This window comes from Drosophila yakuba, chromosome 2R (genome assembly GCF_016746365.2).
Source record: "Drosophila yakuba strain Tai18E2 chromosome 2R, Prin_Dyak_Tai18E2_2.1, whole genome shotgun sequence".
Taxonomy (NCBI): domain Eukaryota; kingdom Metazoa; phylum Arthropoda; class Insecta; order Diptera; family Drosophilidae; genus Drosophila; species Drosophila yakuba.
In genome coordinates, this window is record NC_052528.2 from 11,533,696 (window position 1) to 11,554,792 (window position 21,097).

The following is a 21,097-nucleotide window of genomic DNA, read 5'->3' on the forward strand; positions in this document are numbered from 1 at the left end:
TCGTCTTCGTCCTCGGTCCGCCCAGCCACGCCTCCCGCCACCAGCTACCCGCCCCTGCCTTCAGCTGTTTGTCGTGTGCAACAGCAAAAACAATGGCAAAAGTCGAAAAACGAAAAGCGAAAAGCGCGCTGCAAGCAACGATGACGCCTCTTCCACAGGACATTCTCCTTCATTCATGTTGGCTTTCACCCGAATCGAAGGGTCCTTCGGCTCCGCGTCCTCCCTTTTCCCGATTCGGGTTCGGCTCGGCAGCTTTAATGACTTGCAATCTATGTGCTCAATTTTATTCACAATATATTCGCTGTGCTGCTGCGAAAGTTGTACTTTGGCACTAGATGTATGTATGTACATATGTGTGTCGCCAGTGCGGTTGTCAACGTTTTTCGATGTTCGAATTTCGAAATGTAGGGGAAATGTACCGTTGGTTCGTTGGGAAGTCGATCCACACTTGTTATAAGGAAGGGGTTTGAAAATATCGCGAAAATGACAAAATGATCCCAAGTTATGACACCTCATTTGAGAACATAAGGAAAAGATCGAGTAGCTGGCTGGCATGATCAAAATTTATTGTAAACGTAGTAAAAATTGTATATCGCGATTAAATGTAGTTTATTTTGTTTCCACTAGTCTGCTATGACTTGTGCAGTATTACTTTATTCAATTAAGGAAATTAAGGAAATATTTTATAATATTTTTATAAATTAAACATTAAACAAACATTAAAAACTGGTACAAAATATGGAAAAATGTAAGATTTCTTAAAAACATAGTTCCTAAAAGGGTTTATAATAATTATAATTCAAGCAATTGAAATTGTTAAAGTAATAGAACAAATATCTTCTGTTACATAAGTCTTACAAACCCTCGACAGCATTTGGCCAAGTGATTTCAGTGAAATTCCCATTAGTTTTCCTTTAATGAACCACAATCCTTATCTCGGGAGAAACCAGATATGTGGTGTCACTTAATTTTCCCACAATTGATTTTTCCGACAAGAAATAACACAACGATTCCGGGTAAGCCCAGCGAGAAGTGCATTCAGTGATTGAATCCTCGGGTGTACTTGGGATTAGGGCAGCCACAGCTGATGACAGCTAAATGGGATTACCCAAATTCGAGTCGAACTGGGGAAATGCCCCGCCAGCACGAAGGACTCCGATGCGGATGTTGGACAACCCACGCAAACTGGCGACCGCAAATCATATGGCATCTGGGAAATGGAAAACAGGGAGTCGGTGATGCCGGTAACGGTGCATAGTGCGCAGTAGCAGGCACTCTCTCTCACTTTCTCTCATCCCGTTGGACTTCGGGAAAAACTCTACACATGAGGCTGGTTGAAAACAAGTGGTTGAGCGGCCACAGCGCTCAGTATAGAGCGAACAGTCGTTTCGAGCTCGAGTTTTTCCCGCTGACCGAGAGCACACAAGCTGGAGCTGAGGAAGCCCAGAAGCAGCAGTAGCAGTAGCAGCCGGAGCAGGAGCAGGAGCAGGGAGCCAGGAGCACGGAGCCAGGAGCACGGAGAAAGAGCAAGGAGAAAGGAGCAAGGAGAAAGGAGCAAGAGAGAGCGGAGAGTAGCGAGCCCAGCAGCCAGCGGTTCGTCCGAGGAGTGAAATTCGAGGCGGGGCGCGCAGGGAGTGGGTGTACGAGTGCGACTACGACAACGACTGCCACATAAAGTGGAAATCCGAAACGCCTTGAGGAGAGGCAGCGACGTCGACGCCGGCAGCAACAGCGACTGCGACGCCGACCGAGGCAGAGGCAGAGGCAGAGGGACACGCGTCAGGCGACCAAGCAAAAGGCAGACAAACAGGCAAATCCTGCTGAGACGACACGACGAGTCCTTGCTCGTCGGTTCAAACGTGCGGAACACTTTTGAAGCCAGGCGATAAAAAAGAATATAACAAAAAAATATATACAAAAAAAAAACACACACACTAGAAGCAAAGCTAGTCCACTAAACATCATTCACCCAGAACAAGGGAAAGTTTTCACACCACAAAGAAAGCTGAATAACAACACAAGAAAATTATATACCCAAGAAACCAAAGTGCCGCGAAAAAACTAACTAATAAGCCTAAGGTCTATATCGAAATAGAGTGACTGGCCAGTGAGAAAACGCCAAGTTAAGTGCCCGAAAAAATAGAAAGTTAATATCGAAAATTAACGTTTCAAGGCATCTACAAAAAGCAAAAGAGAAAAAGTTAAACAAAAAGAAAAAAAAACACAAAGTTCGGAAAACTTCGAAAAGTTTGAAAACTTCGAAAAGTTTTGAAAACTTCGAAAAAACTTCGGTGCAGGCCAGTGTAGTGCAATGCCAGGCTTAGGCCGGCACAGTGTTGGTCAGCGGTGTGGGGCCTGAAGACCCACAAAAGCCGTGTGTGCAAAGCATCGAAAGCCCAGAGAGAAACATTGATATCGGGACTTTCCCTCACCACCACTCACCACTCACCGCTCACCGCCACCAGTCCCCAAAAACCACCTGCCACCTGTCTCTACAACTCCCGCCCCCCCCCAACACCAAACACCAAACAACGAACACCAAACACCAAACACCACCCCCCGGACTACCAAGCTATCTGTATTTCCCCCTGGTAAACCCAACCCGAAACCGCCAAGATAAGCCGTCTAATCGAGAAGCTGCGCCAGACCAACAAACGGAAAATGTTCTGCTCGCTGGCCCAGACGCTCTTCTGCGTCCTGCTCATCCAGGGCGGCCTCTACGCCCTCCACCTGAGCGGAAACGGAAATGGCAACGGGAACGGCAACGGTAACGGAAACGGTGAAAAGTCGCTGGGCGAAGGTGCCAAGGTGGTGCAGGTGCCCAGTCATCCCGTGGGACCCTCGACGGGGGCCGCCGCCGCCTGGCAGACCGCACCCTCGCAGCAGCAGCAGCACCAGCAGCATCCCGGAGGATCTCCGCCGGGCGGTGGATCCTCGCCACATGGCCATCGGTCCGCCGCAGCGGCCGCCTTCGATGCCACCACCGTGCGGCTGAACAAGGAGATAGCGGACATGGCCCAGCTGGAGCGGGAGCGACTGATGCTCCTGGCCCGCGCCAAGCAGACGGCGGAACAGCCGCCGGCGGGTAGCAATCACCGCGGCCATCCCTTCATCGCTGGTCGGATACAGATGCAGCCCAGCGAGGAGCTGGACGTGGGCGACTATCCGGCGCTGCTGCAGCAGGCCGCTCGTGGCTACATTTTCGGCAATGTCCAGAAGCAGCCGCCAACGCCGATTACTCTGGAGCAGGATTACGAGCAGCTGAGGGAGCTGGAGAACAGACCCGTAAAATACTACGGACGGGTGGTGCAACCAGCGGAGAGGGAGGAGCAGGCGGAGGCTCTTTACGAACCGCTGCACTCGTTCGGCGACTTTGATGACTTCTCGGAACTGGAGCAGGAACCCCAGGAGCCACACTTGGGAGAGGATGAGTTGCTGCGGGAACTGGATGCCTATCAGTATCACGGCCTGGAGGACGAACCACTCCCGGAGAATCCCTACCGCACGCTGGAGCAATTGGAACTGGGTGCACCGGACTCCTTGCAACAGCTCTTCGAGCAGGAACAGGAGCAGCGAGACGCCCCCTTCAAGACGATGCACTCCGGCAAAACCCACAACCCGGGCAACTACAACATACGGGTGCAGCAAAAGTGGGCCAGGAAACGAAATGGCCAGGGAATCGCCCATAATTCCGAGGCTGAAAAGCAGCTGCAGCGCCAGATCTTCGCCCAGCACTTCAAGCCGCAGCGAAGTGGCAAACTTTCACTGTCCGCCAACTCGGAGGCCACGGCCAGCAAGCACCTGAAGCCATCCAGTCGCTCCGGCTCCAAGGATAACGAGAAGCCACATAGCGAGCTAGCGGGCAGTGCATCCTCCGCCGTCTCCTCCTCCACTTCTTCCTCCGGCAAACAAACAGCCGGCGATGGACTACCTAAGCAGCAGGTGGAGCAACAGTCGCAGCAGGACAAAAAGGATCCCAGCCACAAGCGATCCGGATCCGGATCCATGGGATCGCCAGGAGGCGGCTACTCCGCGCAGCCACCGATTTCCCACAGCATAGCCAGCCAGCTGATGCTGCGCACCGCCCGCGGGCAACGGCAGTACGATGTGCCACAAATCGGTGAGTTCCAAATACAACTACATCCAAATTCCCATTATATGGCGGCCTAAGCTGGGGATCCCATGGTGAACTATTGGGGAGCTGGCAGAACCTACCCTACTTCCACTGTGACCTTTAGCCGACTGTCTGGCATTAACTTGATCCCATCAAATGTCCACCTTTAACATTGAAGTAAACCTTTAACGAATCGTAATTAGAGTGAACTTTCTAGATTCTGAAATAGTTTCTCGAAATTGAAAGCAGCAAATAGTAGTTGTAACATAAGCAGACAAGTTCTTGAAGTCTTCAAATCAGGAGTATAGCTTTATTGTTCAACCTACATTTGGTATTTGATATTTTGATTTCATACCCAATACGGATGGCTATTAAATCAAGTTGAATACTTCGCAATGCTCTGTATTAAGCTGCAGTGTATTGTAATTACTGCGGCATGGTTAATTTACAAATGCGTGTTACATGCCCCGAAAGACAACATTTACCCACAATAGACGGTCAATATCTTTCCAATATCGCTGCGTTTCGTGCTGAATTGAGTCGAGTGAAACGCGCTCTTGACCCCCTAGTACACACTACAAACTACACACTACACACACACTCACTCACTACACACACACACACATACATATACATATCCACTGCGAGTGTGAGTGCTTTCTTTTTTGGGTTCAAAGGGCCAGAGCAAGTAGGGCAGGTCCCGAAGGACATGCCATAATCGCTCTATTTCCGTCACCATTTCTTTTGCGCCAGTTATTAATGCGTATAACTTTGTGTGCGGGTTGTATAGACCCGTTTCATTATGGCGGCTCTTGTTATTCCTGGCGAACTCGTGCATATTTCATGATCCAAGGTGCTGCAGTTCGGAAGTTCGGAAGTTCCAACAATTTAATCCTTTTAGCCGGATGACGGGCGACCTGGGTTATCAATCATCAATCAGCCGGCGTTTAATACATTGTCACTAAATCATTTGTCAACAATGGCCGAAGCGGAAAACTTTTTGCAGCTATTTTCGGCAGCTTGGCCAACTTTGCAGTCCGTTATTTTTGGCCATTGCATTTAGCAAATTAGTCGCAGGACTTCGGATGGAGTGCGGCTGTGTGGAAGTTCGTCCTTGGCTTTCATCCATTTGGGCCGTTGTTAATCACTTGGCTGGCTAAATTACTTTACAACAAGTTTTGATGGTCGCCATGAATACGGAATGTGCTTAGAGAAAGTTGGACCAGAATCAGGACCCGGCGGAAGATGTCTGCCTTGCTCTCGTCCCTGCAGACAATCAATTTTAATTTTTAATTAACACTTTCAAGTTTAATGGCGACATTGTTATGGCCGTGAGCTAAATGCGATTTCATTGCTAGTCTACCAACAAAAGCTGGCACTTGATGGCCACTTCTCGGCCAGTTTGAATTTTCCATGCGGTTCTTAAAATAATCCAAAATTCAAATTACTCTTCCCGCCATTTGATATTCTGGCCAATTTGCCGTAACAAGAATGTCTCGTACCTACAAAGCATTTATAATTAAACTAAATGGAAACTAATTGATTGATGTGAAATATGGCTATCGTATCAATTATTGCACTTCTAAACTGTTAATTAAGTTGAGTTTGTGTTTTTTTTGCTTCTCTGTGATGTAATTCAAGTATTATTGGTTTATAATAGTTTTTTTTGTGTTCTTTTGTTCTACGATTACCTGTACTTTATTTTACTTTTTTATACGCAACGGTTCTAACTCTAAGTAAAGCGAAAGTGGGAAAATTTCGTTGAAACAGAATGGCCAATTAAATTAAATTGGATTAGTTTACTGGCAGAAGCTGCGCGGCCTTCTCCGTTTTCTCTGTGGATTTTCCCATCTGCGAACAATTGATTTGGCAAGGTTTTTCCGAGATTGAGAGATGTAGCGAAAATCCAATATGCGAAGACAATCAATGAGTTTTCATTTTATGCGCATGTTTGCACAATTTCCCTCATTGTTATGGCCCTCGCTGCTTTCCGTCTCCCCCCAGCACTTTCCCATTTCCAATTTTTCCTTGCCAGCAGCTCGCTTTTCCCACATTTCTGGGTGCGTATGTGTCTTTGTTTATTTCCGCATAACGTCATCAAGTGTCTGCTGTGAAAACGTCAACGCTCCTCACTTCACACCTTCGCTGGTTGTCGGGTGGTTGGTAGTTGGTAGTCGGTAGTCGGGAAAATTACAATCGTCTCCCTAAGTGTTTACACTGGAAAACGATTATACGGATAAGGAGAACGGCGTGAGAGCCGCACACATGTGTTTTTAATAGCCCTGAATGGTAGCTAAGGATCCTTGCACTTCAATCACCCACATGAGAAGACCCAAAACTTTAAACCCTTTCAAATGAATATACAAACATATACTTCTTATACAATTAGCGTCTTTCGCAGTTTTTCCCACTGTATCTACAGTTTATTAAACATACCTGAAACTTTTATGTGCGTACATTTTTTAGTGAAATATTCTAAAAGCCAATCTTACATGCCATCTGAGTATGCCATCAAGTCCCACTTCAGTTGCCAGTCCCTGTCGGCCAAAAGAGTTTGCTCCTGTGCCGAGCAAAAAGGAAAACGTTGCCGGATAAAACATGAATAACCCCGTCACTAGCATTTTCCCGGGAAACCTGCGGCTGCGTTTACAACTTGACATCATTAAAACGCGTTCACAATTTACGATCCTGCTGGTCCGGTTTCCAACTAATTTAGTAACAACACCCCGGGGGTCCGAGGCGACTGGACAGGACGCCTCCGTTTGACAAGTCCTCGCTCCCACGCCCACATCCTGCCAGCTCCTGTGGGTGTGTATGTGTGTGTGCGGCTGTGCGATAGTGTGTGTGCGCACGCCTTTGCCTTTCCTTCGCCCGCTCAAACCAACATTTTCATACGCCGGCGGTTGATTTAATTTGTAATTTGAGGACCGCTCGGTCCTCAAGTGGCCACTTGGCGGCAAAAAGATCATCGATTTGTTCGGACGGTGGACGTCGGACGGCGGACCTTCCCCATCGACGTATCCTTGTAGTCCCTTGCTCCTGTCAAATATTACGCAAATTAGTTGGAAATGGATATTGGAGATGCGTCTATCACTCCATTCGTCTGTCTGTCTGTCTATCTGTCTCTGTGTCAGTGGCCGCCCTCGTCCTTTTCCTCGCCCATTTTCCGCGTCATGTTCGTGTGGCGGCTGCAGTCGAGCGGATGGAAAATTTTACCACAGCGACAGGTTGTCTGCCACAACTTGTAGGTTCCACCTCCTTCCACATCGGCGGCTGGATGCCTCCATAATCGGGCATAGATATGCAAATGACCGATTTCCAGGACACTCGAGGAGCGGCGACAGATCAGACAAATTGGGATACCAGGGGTTTACTGGTTTTGGCAGACAGATTGGTTGCCTCGGAGATCCTTAACCCCGCTTTAGCCTTCGGATTTGAATTTGTGGAATTTGATTGATTTATTGAATTGTTGGAAATGTTCTTGGAAATTCTTATGCTTATAGGAAAGGTTTCCAGAAAACGTAAGCTTAATATCTTAAGATCTACTATATGAAACCCATTTAATTAATATTTTAGATTAGAATAAGATCTAGACTATTTATTTTTTTCCGTTTAGTTAAAGCTTCATTATTTTTATGGAATATTAATACAACTATTGACTTTTTGCCTCAAAGTTCTTATGGATTTTTTGGCATTTATTTTGGGGACACACTGGTTGCGTACGCAGCATGCCCTTTGACCTATAGAGATTTTCTTCCAACATTTTACAATGCCATTGGCATGGCACACTTTTGACATTTTCGTGGGGCGCCCAAAAATATTCAAGCTGCCACATCGCCCATTCCCTTAATTAAACGTTCCTGCATTCGAGTCTCAAGTCTACAACCTGGCCGATGGCCCATAACCCATAGCCCATGGCTAATTAGGAGGACGACCCCAATTTCCACTGCTGGACAGGATGGTCCTGGCCAGACCTTGCCAAATGAACTGGAAGCAATAACGCCCCGGTCACGCCCACACACTGAATTTGTTAATGAGGTGGACTCTGTTTCGGCCCGGCAAATTAGCCTTTTGACTTAATGCACTGGCCAAAAATAAACAGAAACGTGCTGAAAGTGGACATCGTGGCTGTCAGCCAGCGGATGAATCAATAAACAGTGACATCATCACCAGCATCCACTCATTCACTCAGTCAGTCATTCAGTCAGTCCGACAGTTTGTCATTTGGCCAGTAGATGAGGGAGGAGAGAGGTGATTTTACAGCTTGCAGACGAGGAGCTTAGACCACGCAGTATCTCCTCTTCTGGGGCTGCTGCATATACAATTGTGGCACAGGACAACAAGGAGGCGGGATGGTGCGGGGTGGGGTGTGAAAATATTTACATTAGCGTAAGCACGAGGGACAAGGGGATGCGGTGGGGCGGGGTGTCGGGGTGTCGAAAGGGGATCCACGCGGCCATTGAGCGGGCCAATTGTCTGGGTGAGAGTGTGCGTGATGGTGGCTCATTCAGCCAGTTTGACGACAGCAGCCCAAAAGCTGGCCAAAGTTTTGCTTTCTTCTTACGTCACAGAATGGGACGGTTGTCTGGGATCCAAGAGACTGACACACTTATGCCCACACACCACACACCATGCACAACATACATACTCGTATACTATTTCTATATATTTTCTATTTCGATGCGATGCGATGCGATGGCGAGAGCAGTGTATGAATCTGGCCAAAGTGGCTAAAGGATTGTGGCATGCTGCTGAATAAACATGGCCAAGCAAATAGCTGCGGGCACTGCATAAATATCAACTATGGGGCTATAATGAACCACACCAAGACGGAGATTTTTGGCCAAAATCTATAATAAGACACTGGAGACCGCACACATACTCGTACAGCCATGCTACATAGTATATCCTATTTGGCCAGTCAGCTCTTAGTCATCCGTAATGAAGAGCGAAAAGAAAAACAGAAAACCCAGTAAAACTCTTCGGCAAATAAATGTGGCTGAGTAATCGGGTGAGTGTGTGAGTCGCTTGTGTGTGTGTGTTTGTGCTAGAATTTTTTAGTCAATGAAGCGTCAAGGACTTTTTGCTTATGATATATTTACCCAGGGGGGCGGGAGCGGAGGGGAGCGCAGGAGAGCGAGGGAGCCGGAACGAGTCCTTAGCCACAAAAGATGATGCAATGCAATCAGGAGGCGGCTGGCAAGTAAGTGCGGGTAGTAGTGGCCTAGTAGGTATCCTTGTTGTATCCTCGGCGTGCTTAATGAGTTGTGAGCTGACGCGGAATTTATGAATGAATTGCAGAATATGTGCTCACACAGGCACTAGGAGAACGAGACGGAGAGCGAGTGCGAGCGGGAGCGGGAGAGCGAACAGGACGAAGGCAATTTCTGAAATCCCCATCACCAAGTCCTTTGGCATTGTTTTAGCTCCAAGTGAGCGGAAAATTAACCAAGTGTTAGCAGCTTCACGTAATTGGGATGCTTTGCTTATGAATAATGCGTTATTTATTGGCTATACTTAGAGGGATTCTTAGATACGTATATTTAGAAGATGCCTGGGTGCCGTTTTTGTGCTAATTTGCATTTGAGTAATGGTATATTTATTCCTGTCCACCATTTAGAAGTAAACAATGTAGCATGTAGGGCATGTTTGGAAAATGTTCAAAATGGATATTACTTTAAAATACGAAATATCACCTGCAGACAGCAATTATAAATGCAATTTTTGCTTTAAACATTGAAATAAGGTACTCATGTAGGTTCGGCCACGCATTTTGCTATTTAATTATACACTATTTATTTGTACATGTACATCAGATGGGCTTAATTGGTACTGGAAACCTGTGTATTTTAATTGGTTCATCGTCACGTCGCCAATTGCAAATGACGCATGCTGGCAACGAGATAAATAAATAAACTTTTTATGGGCTTAAAAAATTGATGGGCACCAATTTAATTACGAAAATACTCTTTCATGTAGGCGTTGAACTATCAAAAAAATGCTTAAAATTAAGCATGCACTATTGCTTTAATGATAAGTTGAGTAAGAGATTTATACCTAAACTTAGTGCGATTTTCGGGGATGATTGTGCATTGTGATTGTTTCGAAAAGGAGTTGATTGACGTCCTAGGACACTTAACTACGCAGATACGCATTCGTCCGTGTCCTTGAAAATGTCAAATGGAAATGGTCGATTGGGTGGCGGACCCAAAAAGAAACCAAGAACAATTGCGAGTATAAAAATTTAGCTGGGAGCCGAGCCGAGGTCTCAATAGCGCACACACAATCCCGAATGACATATGCCGCCGGTTTTAGATGGGTACTTCGCCCCAAATGGGAAACCGGAGGAGCGGGGATGTCTGCGCCATGTGCGTCACAGGTCATGGAAATCAAACGCAATAGAAATCAGCCAGTGAAAACTGAAAACTGGAGCAAGCCATTCAAGAGTATGCCCCTGTGCGCATAGTTCATGTGCATGTATGCAGACTTTTATAGACTTATGGCAGGCACTGCACACTGTACCATGCAGCAAGTGCATAGTCATGCTAATGCAAATTATGGCTTATTTAAGCCGACAGCATCAGCAGGACCTACTTTAAGGTGCTGGCTGCATCACTTCAGCATGTCGCATGCATGGCACAACTAAAAACTGAAATTCAAAAAAGAAGCAGCGAAACAAGAAAACTTGTGCGGAAAAGCCCTGGAAACGTGGCAAAGAAAGCGGAGAGCTCTTGGCCAGGCCAGGTCGGACTGGGCAGGGGGATTGGGGTTAGATGGGGGAGGGGCGACGGTTCGGGAGCTGCCTACTTAAAGGCTTCCGGGCCGGCAACTCGCAGCAGCCGTGCATAATGAGGCTGGCACTCACATAGCTGCATGCATAATTTAGCAGCACCCTGGCCGCTCTAGAAAGCAATGTGGCGGAAGGGTTCCAGGATGGGCCAGGATGAGCCGGGATGAGCCGGGATGTACCGGGGTGGACCGGGATGTACCGTTTCCACGGCAGAAAAAGAGCGGAGAAAGCTGGCTCCGCTGGCTCCGGTGGCTCCGGTCTTTCTTCCCGCAACGCTGCCTTTTGCTGACCTTTTGCCAGCCCATCGATCTAGCCGCTCCCAATTTACGCATAATCATCGTCATCGTCGTGCAACAATGAGTGAGATGGGTATGCTTTTGGGGGCCGGGTCTCAAATTATGCAATATTTATGCGGGGCTTTGTTTATTTTAATTCGCACAGCAATTTGGCTGAATGGGAAAGGGGGAGGTATTATTATTATTATTTCTGCGCCGCCACACATTTCACCCACGCGCCCACAAGCTGCAGACACTTTTCAATCAATCATTGTCTCGTGGTGCTGTGTGTGCTGGTAAATTATTCTCTGTTCTCAGTGCACTGCAAGAAAATATAAAACCAATAGCTGTTAGAGGAGCTATTCCTTGTAGTTAGTTTTCAACAAAGTCAAATGCTTTACACAAAAGTTTGAAGGTACTCTCGTTTCTTGCCTCTGCCTTTTTAAATATTTCACTTAGAGTTTTTTCTCTGCGTATGCAAAAGCCAGGTGGCAGCAAGCAAGGCAAACAGTTTCGGGAAAACGTGAAAATTGGGAGCTGGGAAAAGCCAGAGCGACACTTGTTGCCCGCCGCCGACCTACGGAAAACTCAGGGCCACACCTGTCGCCCTGCAGAAAATGCCTGGGAAAAGGGAAAAGCCGGAAAGTTGGTGGGGAAAAGCAGATGAAGATGGGAGTGAGAGAGAAGGACGATTTGAACACTAAGGAAAAGCAAGCGTTCAAATTAAATTGTCCACTGCCAGTGGACAAATAAATGCTGCAAGGATTATTTCCATGGTCAGCGAATCACTAACGAGGCCAGCTGACGGTATCCTTAAGCTCGAGCAAATCCAGCTGAAAGCTTAAACCAGAGCAAAACCACAATGGCTGCGGTGCGAGGAACGTCTGGCGAATAAATGTCATTCTATGTCACCGGCTGATTTCCCACGCCAGCAGAGGGCTTTAGTGGAAATTGGCAGCTGGCTTGCAATTAAATAAGATTTATATGCGGAGAAAAGGCCAAAAGGCCCAGCCAGCAGCACCGGCACATATCTCCATCTTCATCTCCAAACCCATCAGAATCTCAATCTCAATTTTCGCCATTCGGCACTCGCAATTCGCAATCTTAGCAGCATGGAAGTTTCTGCATTAATATGCCAGTAGGTGACTCCACCAAATGACCTCGGGCTGTCAATTCGGGTCGTGTGCGTACGGAGGAGATAGCAAATATAGCCACGAACTTTGCTAATGGATGCACACCATGTCAAATTGAATTTATTTCGAGGCAGCCTAAGAATAATACGCCAGTAGATTCCTCATGTTTAATTTATCGTCCGTCCTTGGTCCTTGTCGCTTCACATTAAGCAGGTGAGTTGACAAAAGACCAGCAGAAGAAATCGCTCGGAAGGCTTCATGTTCGCCGGAGGGAACCCTACAACGAAATCCTTCGTTCATGGCTGAACAAATACTCCGGCTTTGGTTTGTACCCATACCTCTAGAATGTACTTATATACATATATTCCTCGATGTCGTGACCAGCAACAGTGTCCTTTTTGAGGGGTATTTGTATCGCTGCAGCGCTCAGATTCATTATCCTTGTGACAGCGAAGAAGCGCTGGAGATGGACTGGCAGGAATAAATCTCAAAATGCCTTCTTATCTCTGGCACTTTTAACTTCATCTCTTTAAACTGTAAGCTATTCTATCCGTTTGGCTGGAAAATAACTTGTCTTTGTGGTGAAAATGCCAGTGCCTTCAGGTATCTGACCTTTTGCAGAACATAAACATTAGTACTACCTTGACCAAAGGTAATACGCATATGTTTTTCTTTGAGTGTTGCGGCCCAATGAGGTCAATAAAAGTGCGAATACGCAATTTCCCCGTAATGCTGGGCGAACTCAGGATTATATAATTGAACTGGCGTACACTAGGCCAAATCATTTATTCTCGGCCCGCCAGTGACGTGTCCGATTCGATAACTATTCCAAATCGAGTTTAGGCATCTGAAGAGCCGTCCAAAACGTCCTGCCTTCTGGAAAGTCCCCCATCCGGACGGACACCCACTCATTCAGGCGCTGGCATTGTTTTCCAATCAAAAACTAAACAAAACGCAAACACAAGACCCAAACACTTGAGCCACTGCGTAAGCCATAAACAAACACGGCAGAATGACAATGTGAATGGGTTTTGGGTGGCGGCACCCAGTGGCACTGGGTGTGGATGTGGGCCAGGATTTCAGCTGGACTGCTGGCTCTGGCTCTGGCTGTGGCTGTGGCTCTGGCCCCATGAATGGGACTTGGCCTGGCTGTGACAGTGGCCACAATGCGAGAGCTGCCAGCCCAACAAAAGCCAGCCGGATTGGAATGGAAAGCAATGCAAAGCGATGTCCATGAATGGACGTTGCTCGGGAGGTGTGGAAGGGAGGTGGAGGTGGAGACGGAGAGGTCAGATGGTGTTGAGGGGGCGGAACGGGCGGGAAGGCTTGTCCCTGTTAAGGATACAAACAGGCGTGGGACATTTGAATCCCACCAGGACTGGCTCACCATTCACCGGACCGTGATTTCCAAAGTGCGACACCAGCAGTGGCATTTGAAGTAATCGGTTTACCAAAATCCTCTTCAGTTAGGCGCTTGTAAAGCTACTGATGTGTTAAAAATCGATGTGAAAGGCAAATAATCGGCTTACTAAAAATATATTGAGTTATAGAGCTCACAAGCCCAATTGAATAACAAGCAATATATGAATTTTATGAAATTCAATAAAACTGATGACTTCATTGCCTTCATCGACCTTAATTAAGTTATCTTGTTTCACTCTTTTTTGAAAATGCAGCAAAACACAGACATCGATATTTCGAATGTTCTATTTGTTTTAAATGTATCACACTTTCAATATTCAGAATTCATTTATGTAATTGGTTGGCAAGTCAGTGAAAGAAGTTAACAGATTGGCAAGCTAATTCACGTACAGCTTCCTTTTCGTTTGACTTTGCTTTCAATTTGGAATTGCTTGTGAGCTGACTTGTGCAACCTAAACATGTGGTTACACATGCCACTTCAAACTGCTCAGTGACCTTTGCTCCAGGAATCCTTGTGGCTTTGGAGAACTCAACCACAATTCGGTTACCAAGTGAACTATTCTCCTTTGTCATCCAAATAACATTGCCTCGTATTCGTTCGAGTGTTTTCTCAGACTAGCCGGGTACAATTCGAAGTGCTCTCATCTCTCGGTTTCCCTGTTTGCAATTGTCTATTTCAAGTCACTGCTCCCAGTCACTGGTTCCAGTCACTGTTCCCTGGCTGCCTGGTCTTGCCCTATATCAGCCGGTTAGCATCTTGTTTACCCATTTGCTACGCCTGACAGTTTTCTAAAATATGCCAAGGCAGGCGGCGGCGTGCGGCAGTCTAAATCCAGCTAAGGTCAGAGTTCAAATTGAGTTTGGCCAGGAAATTAAATGGAGGAGGCTGCCGGCGATGGCGATGGCGATGGGGATGCTGGATGCTGGATGTGGCTGGTGGATGGTGAGTGTGGTCCTGGAGGTAGAGGGAACTGGCAGGCTAATGAAAAGCCCTGACTGCTCTTGGGGTTGCTGCTCAGCTTCATCTCGGTGCGGTGGCCCTGCTGCCATGACGTCCCCTCGTCGTTTAGGCAACCCTTTCTGAAGGTGGATGCTTGCACTTGTCTGCTGCACTTGCCACATCCCTACGTTCCGTGCAATATGCAATGCCATGCCCATTCCCTGGCCCGGCTATTAATATTGCCAAAGGTGCGCACTCTTTGGTACTTAAGTGGCTGCCGTCTGGGAACTGTCAACGGGGGCTGAACTCCCCTGGCATTGTGTCATTTGACAGTCGTCGTCTTGGCTGCACCGTTAACCCCAGGACCCTCTGCTCCCTGGGTCTGGGTCTGGCCTGGGTAATCCCTGTTTCGTCCCCCGGTTCCTTTTGTTTCTACCTTCTTGATGGCAGAGTAGACCTGTTCCAAGGCAGAGACTTGGCAGAGTGCTGGGGGATGTCGCGCGGAAATTAAGTAACTAAGTAGAGCCGGGGATTCCGCTTTTTTCGGGGCATTCGAGCATAATCAAAACTTCTGCTGCTGAAAGCGGCGAGTAGAGCATATTTCACAATAAAAACCTGGGGTCCATCGTAAATATATATGAAAGCATTAAGCGCCCAGGTAAGTTGCGTGGCTGGGAGATGGAAAAAGAATGCAAAAGTAAAAGTTTTATTGTCATAGCGCCCAAACAAGGCATAAACTTGCCTTAAAAGTTTAAGCGGCCTTCGTCCGCTTTTGCGCCCCGACTTTTATGCCATTTTCTCATATATTTCAGTGCCTATTTTTAGCCACTCATGGCGAAGCTGCGCAGAAGTTTCCCTTTCCGAGGGAAAATAAAAAATGTGCGCAAAATTACAGTGCAACTTTTCGACCAGCTACAACAATTTTAATGAAACTTTTCTCGGCTCTAACTCACCTTCCCATCCTTGCGCTCCTTTCCCTCGTTCTCATCCTGGCCATACTACCCATCTTGGCCATCCTGCCCATCTTGGCCATCTTGGATGTCCTGGTGTTAATGAAAAGTCAGGAGCTAAGCAGACTACGTGCCCAGCAGCGGGCGTCTTACCTGGAACTCTCGTAATATTATTAATAATGTGGGTGAAGTGGAGGAAACGTGTCAGCTGAGTGGGGGGAAATTCAAGCTGAACTTTTCGTGGAAAGTACCATACTACATAGTAGCACTAGACTGCTGCGATATTTGTGCTCCTTCAGTTGGCCCGATTTCAGAACTACCCCGAAAAATCCATGCACAGCAGCACAGCACTAAAAATGTCAAAAGTTATAAATAATTTTCCATATAGAAAAGTGATATGTTCAAAACATGTTGTCAGTGCACCGCAGAAAGTCCGAGCCATGTGGCCGCCAGGATCCCTAATCCTATCCCTATCCCTATCCCTATCCCTATCCGAATCCCTTCGGGATGCCTGTCCCAGTTTGCAATTTGCGAAAAATTGCCAAGGCAAAAACTTGAAAGTAAACAAACAAACACATCACCAGCTGCCAGCCAAAAAGCAGCAGATCGCTGGAGTTCTGCGGAGTCCGGGAAACTTCGGGACGTTGGGTTGGATTGCGCCGGATGGCTGGCAGGAGTTATGTTGATTTGCACATGTTTATGTCCAGTTAGGAGCACCTGCAAGGAGCTCCTTGTTTTGGCCATATGAGTTTTGGCAACGGAATACGGGGCGGAAAACACCGGCGAGCGAGCGAGCAGCAGCGACATGAAATTTTTATGGCCACCAATGCCAGGAAAACAATTGCGAAAAGTAGTTTTACCAAATGCGTCCGACACGTACACGTCTGTATGTATATAATGCTTGCCCCGGGAAATTAGACCAAAGTGCCACGGAAACAATGGGGATGGGGATGGAAAGCAGTGGGGATGGACACACTACTGAACGTACGGAAATAAACGCCAAATGTATTTAGAATTTTTGTATAAATAACCTCAGACGGCAGTGAGTAGAGAGGGCAATTTAAATTATTGAGCGGCATTGATTGCTGACCTGAAGGACCTGCTGGAAACCCAGCAGGGGCTTAGGCGGTTGCCTCCTGGCCCACTGTCGATATACTGACGCAAATGCCGGGGAGCCACCGAGCACCGAGCTCCAAGCTCCATGTTCCTTGCTCAAAGTTCCAAGTTGCGGGCAGGATAATCATCATTAAAAGCAACCGCAGGCCCGAAATTATAACCATTACAGTTATAAATAAAATGCGGCGCGGCCGAGCCCTCCAGAAACGCCCTAAAAAAGGGGGCGTGACCGGGGCACTTGGCAGACTCACTCGCCTGTAATTACTTTGATTTGCGCCAAGGACGCAGGCCCCAGAAATTGCATGATCCCGACAAGTCCTGAATTTAATTTGCTGCTGCTGCCGCTGCTGAAAAATCTAATACGAAGCGTCACTTTCCTTTTTCTGCTGCTTATTACTTGCCTCGGTTAATTTCCATGACGGCCAGTGGTTTTTCCAAGACCCGACAGCAATAGCAACACCAACGTTGGAAATCCTGTGAGGATTACGCGGCTGACGTCATAGGCAGACGGCCTTGAGGCAGGAAAAAAGCTGGTGGTGGTCGCCTTGTGGGTTCGAGTCGAGTCGATTCGAGTCGCTTGTCAATTAGCAATTGCCTGGGTGTGAAATTATGGGTTATACAACGTTTGGGGGAATAGTGGCCGAGCCCAATTCGTTTTCACAGTCGACTGCATGGCCGGCAATTAGTAAATGGTTCCCAATTCCCGTCTTCCACGAAAGCGAAAGCAGAGCGGTCAATCGTCCATCCTTTCCAATCCGATTGAGTCTCCGTGTTATCCTTGCCGCCCATTAATACCTCAATAAGTGATTCAGCAAGTGCAGCTTCCATTGACCTGCTCAATTCGAGCAGTGGTCCTTTTATCGCACATCCAGCTTATCTCTAGTTGGTCCGACTCCATTCGGTAGCAATTACCACTGACAGCTTTAAGCTGATTTCATTACATGTCCCCTCGGGGCTCGAATTGTAGCGGAAGTGTGGATGTACTACCACATGACCAAAATCCCCAATCGCTGACTTGGATGCCCTCCGGTTTAATTAGATATTAATTGGTTGAGCCGCAGCCAACGCTCAACAGGTGCCGCAAAGCCGAAGAAAATTGAAAAACCTTTCCACCACCAAAACAAAAAATAAACCGAAATGAATGAAAAGAAAAACAAGAAAATGCCAGCAAAGCTCACCCATTTATTCAAGGCGTCAAGCTAAGCGGAAATGACGGGATCGCAAATGGGGGCGCGGTGCCCTTTTATCCTTCTCATTGTCGCGGAGCGGAGGTTTAAGCCTTCGCGGATGTCAACCGCAACACAATTTGTTGCTGCACAGTGCGTTTAATGAGCGTAGCTCATCCTGTGGAACTCCATTTCGGGGCTGGTAATTTAAGAAGAAAGTTGTACCTTGTAGTACCAGACATTTTAAAAATATGTATCCTTCTCGTTTGAATTTGTATTAAAGGTACGGCTAATAACTTTTTGCACTACAAGTATTGTACTAATAGCAAAGGAAATTTGTACTATTACATACAAATTGTACTAATACATGCACGCTTGCTTTATATTTTCGTCGCGTACTGTATGCGCGTGCTTTACACCGCCGCGAAGTGAATGCCACATGCTGTAGACAGCAAAAAAATGGCCCAAAAATGGTCCCCCAGCTTTTCTTCTTTTTCCACATTTCCACATTTCCGTCGCGCATTTTGCCGTGACTTAATTGGTGTGCGCCCCTCTCTTTCACTCCCGATAGCCCCTCTCGCTCTCTCGCTAGCTGTAAGTGTATGCGTATGCATAATGCAAATCCGCGAGTTTGACGCTTTTCGACTTTTCTGTGTGCGCCGCCGAGCCTTTTGCCTCCTTTTGCCTGCTTTTTTTACTTTTTCTTTTTATTTTTATTTTCAGCGCCCTTCTTTCGCTGACTGCGCTTTTATTTAAAATATTTTTTGTCGTGTTGCTTTGTCGCATTTTAATCTGCACGGAGCACGCGATTACCTTCCCCTTTTAGGCCCTAATGTATGTGAGAATTCCGGCAGCAGTCAGGCGATTGCGTGGGTGTGTGAGTGCCTGCACTGAGAGAAAACAGGGGTTCCAAGACAGTCACAAACTAAACCGTTCTGAAATCATTAAAATCATTCGAAAACCTATGACCTCAAGCTTAATTATTAAGAAGGCCACAGTTATCCTTTGATTATATCCATAGTTATATGCCCTACGTGGCCATGGTAAACTTCCCATAAGTCCTGCACCATTTCGCGCAGTGCATGTTTTTTTGTAAGCCTGGCATTGTCGCTGGTTAAGAGCGATTTACATACAAATCGCTGCCTTTTGCTGGCTCTTTTTTGTCGGTCGACGTCGACACATACAAAAATAACGCGACTTTGTTTTATTTTTAACACACCGCCAATTATAAACAATATAAATACGCGCATGTGTTCGTGTTTGCTGCGGTAGTGTGTGTGTGTGTGTGGATGTTAGTGTGTAGCTAAGTTTAGTCATTGTTGAAATTAAAATAAACGGCTGCCTGCAACAAAGGCAAGTTAATTTCACCGCTTTATGCAGCGTCTTCGAGTTTTATGCAAGCGCTGGCGATGCAATTTAAATGCAAATTCAAAATTCACATATAAAAATGGCATTTCTGGCTTTAGTTTGGTCGAAAATTTATGCACAGATTGGCACAGGGCTATAAATAGCCAACACAGCCGTCTATAGAGATTGATGATGAGCGATGTGGCTGAAATTCAATTTGATTTATCCGCCCACATGTTAAGTGTCAGCCATATCGCATTTCAATTACGCCAAAGCCTCATAATTAAGCCCATAAAAGGGGGCAGTCACTTTTATTGCGGTTCGAATTACCAGTCAACGAGATTCGAGCAGCAGGAGCAGGATCTTGAACTTAGCCATCATTTTCCATAAAATTTAACAATGCCACAAGCGCCAGGGCCCTAGTTATTTTGACCTAAAACATCAGTTGGTTTAGGCTTAAGCCAGAAATGGACACACAGAGAGAGAGAGAGAGGAAGAGAGGAGAAGTGAGAGGTACGACAGGTTGAAGGTGCGTCCAGGGGTCAAGCTTTCCGCCTCGTCCTTGCCCGGGAATCCCCTCACACGCCCGGCTACGTCAGCCAAAACAAAGAGCAAAAATAAAACGTAAACACATAAAAATTTGTTGCTGCGGCCGCAAAAAAAAAAGAAGAAAACTCACACACACACCAACACAGGAATAAGAGCAATGCGGTTAACGAGCGCAGATGAGAGAGGGCGGGTAGGAAGGAGGGGTTTTTGCCCAGATACTACGGTGCGGTTTCAAAAGATCTGCGACCAGTGTGCCAAAGGCGACTCAAGGGGTCAGGTGGGCGAGGTCACAGCGAAAACAGACAGTAAAAGTCACCGGGCGGAGGACAAAGCGAGCGAGATAGTCTCGCTGCACGAGATGGGCAGATGAGTCCAGCCCCCAAAACACCCAAACACCCAACCACCCAACCAGCCTTCCGCCCACCCCACCCACTTGCCTTTGTTGTCATTTGCAGCATGAGACCTCCGAAAGTATGCTGTATTAAAATTGTAGTGTGCCAATTGTGTGTGCTTTTGTGTTTGTGTGTGTGTGCGCGGCTCTTCGCTTTCAATGTGTTGGCCTGGCACGTAGCTAACTGTATATGTATGTCTGTGTGTGTGTGTGTGCGCTTTGTAATTGGCGTTTTAGGCCTTTGACGTCAATCCCAAATAATAACCATTCGCACTTTTGTTTGCTCTTGCCTTAACACTTCTGTGGCCAATGGGACTTCTCCATGCGGTTTATTTTGTTGTCGCAAAACCGAAACACATACAAGTACACAGCCCCTCTCCCACACTCACACACACACACAAATGTGCCCTTTAACGGTGCAATTAAAATAATTACAATTTCACTTTACAATCGACTCGGTCTGCACACTTAGCTTACCCGGCACATCATTAATTTATAAGCCCAAACAGAAGATGAACGTTTGCGCTTGTTGAAAGTCTTTAAATAAATTTGTACACATTTAGAAAAGGAATCTTGAAATAGAATAATTTATGTAAAATATGTATTACTTTGTCTAAAAGAGTAGATACCTCTGGTAGTGTATTTCTGCTGGTGTATTTATTTCTAGAAGGAAGTTTTCTCAAAACTTCTTTATTTTTTAAATAGAATTTTCTGCATGTATAAGTGTTCTGTGTTGCCTTCGTTACTAATTTGAAATGTATCATGCCGTGTAAAAGCACTTCTCACTAATTATGGAAAATATCCCAAAATCTCTTTATGAATCGAGACCGAAAACGGAGAAAGCGTCTGTTTTTGGCCACATTTGAGAGCTACAAAACTTTTAATGGCCTTCATTTTTCTTGGT

At 46.6% G+C, this 21,097-nt stretch overlaps 1 protein-coding gene across 1 annotated transcript in view; it reads left to right on the forward strand.

The window, feature by feature from the left end:
* Nucleotides 1-1,378: 1,378 nt before the first annotated feature.
* The window catches only part of LOC6530193, a 32,196-nt gene continuing 12,477 nt past the window's right edge, over nucleotides 1,379-21,097 (forward strand). The window contains exon 1 of the mRNA XM_002091095.3: nucleotides 1,379-4,120. Coding sequence (XP_002091131.1) covers nucleotides 2,662-4,120 — 1,459 coding nt within the window. The 5' untranslated portion in view covers nucleotides 1,379-2,661. The remainder of the gene's footprint in view (nucleotides 4,121-21,097) is intronic.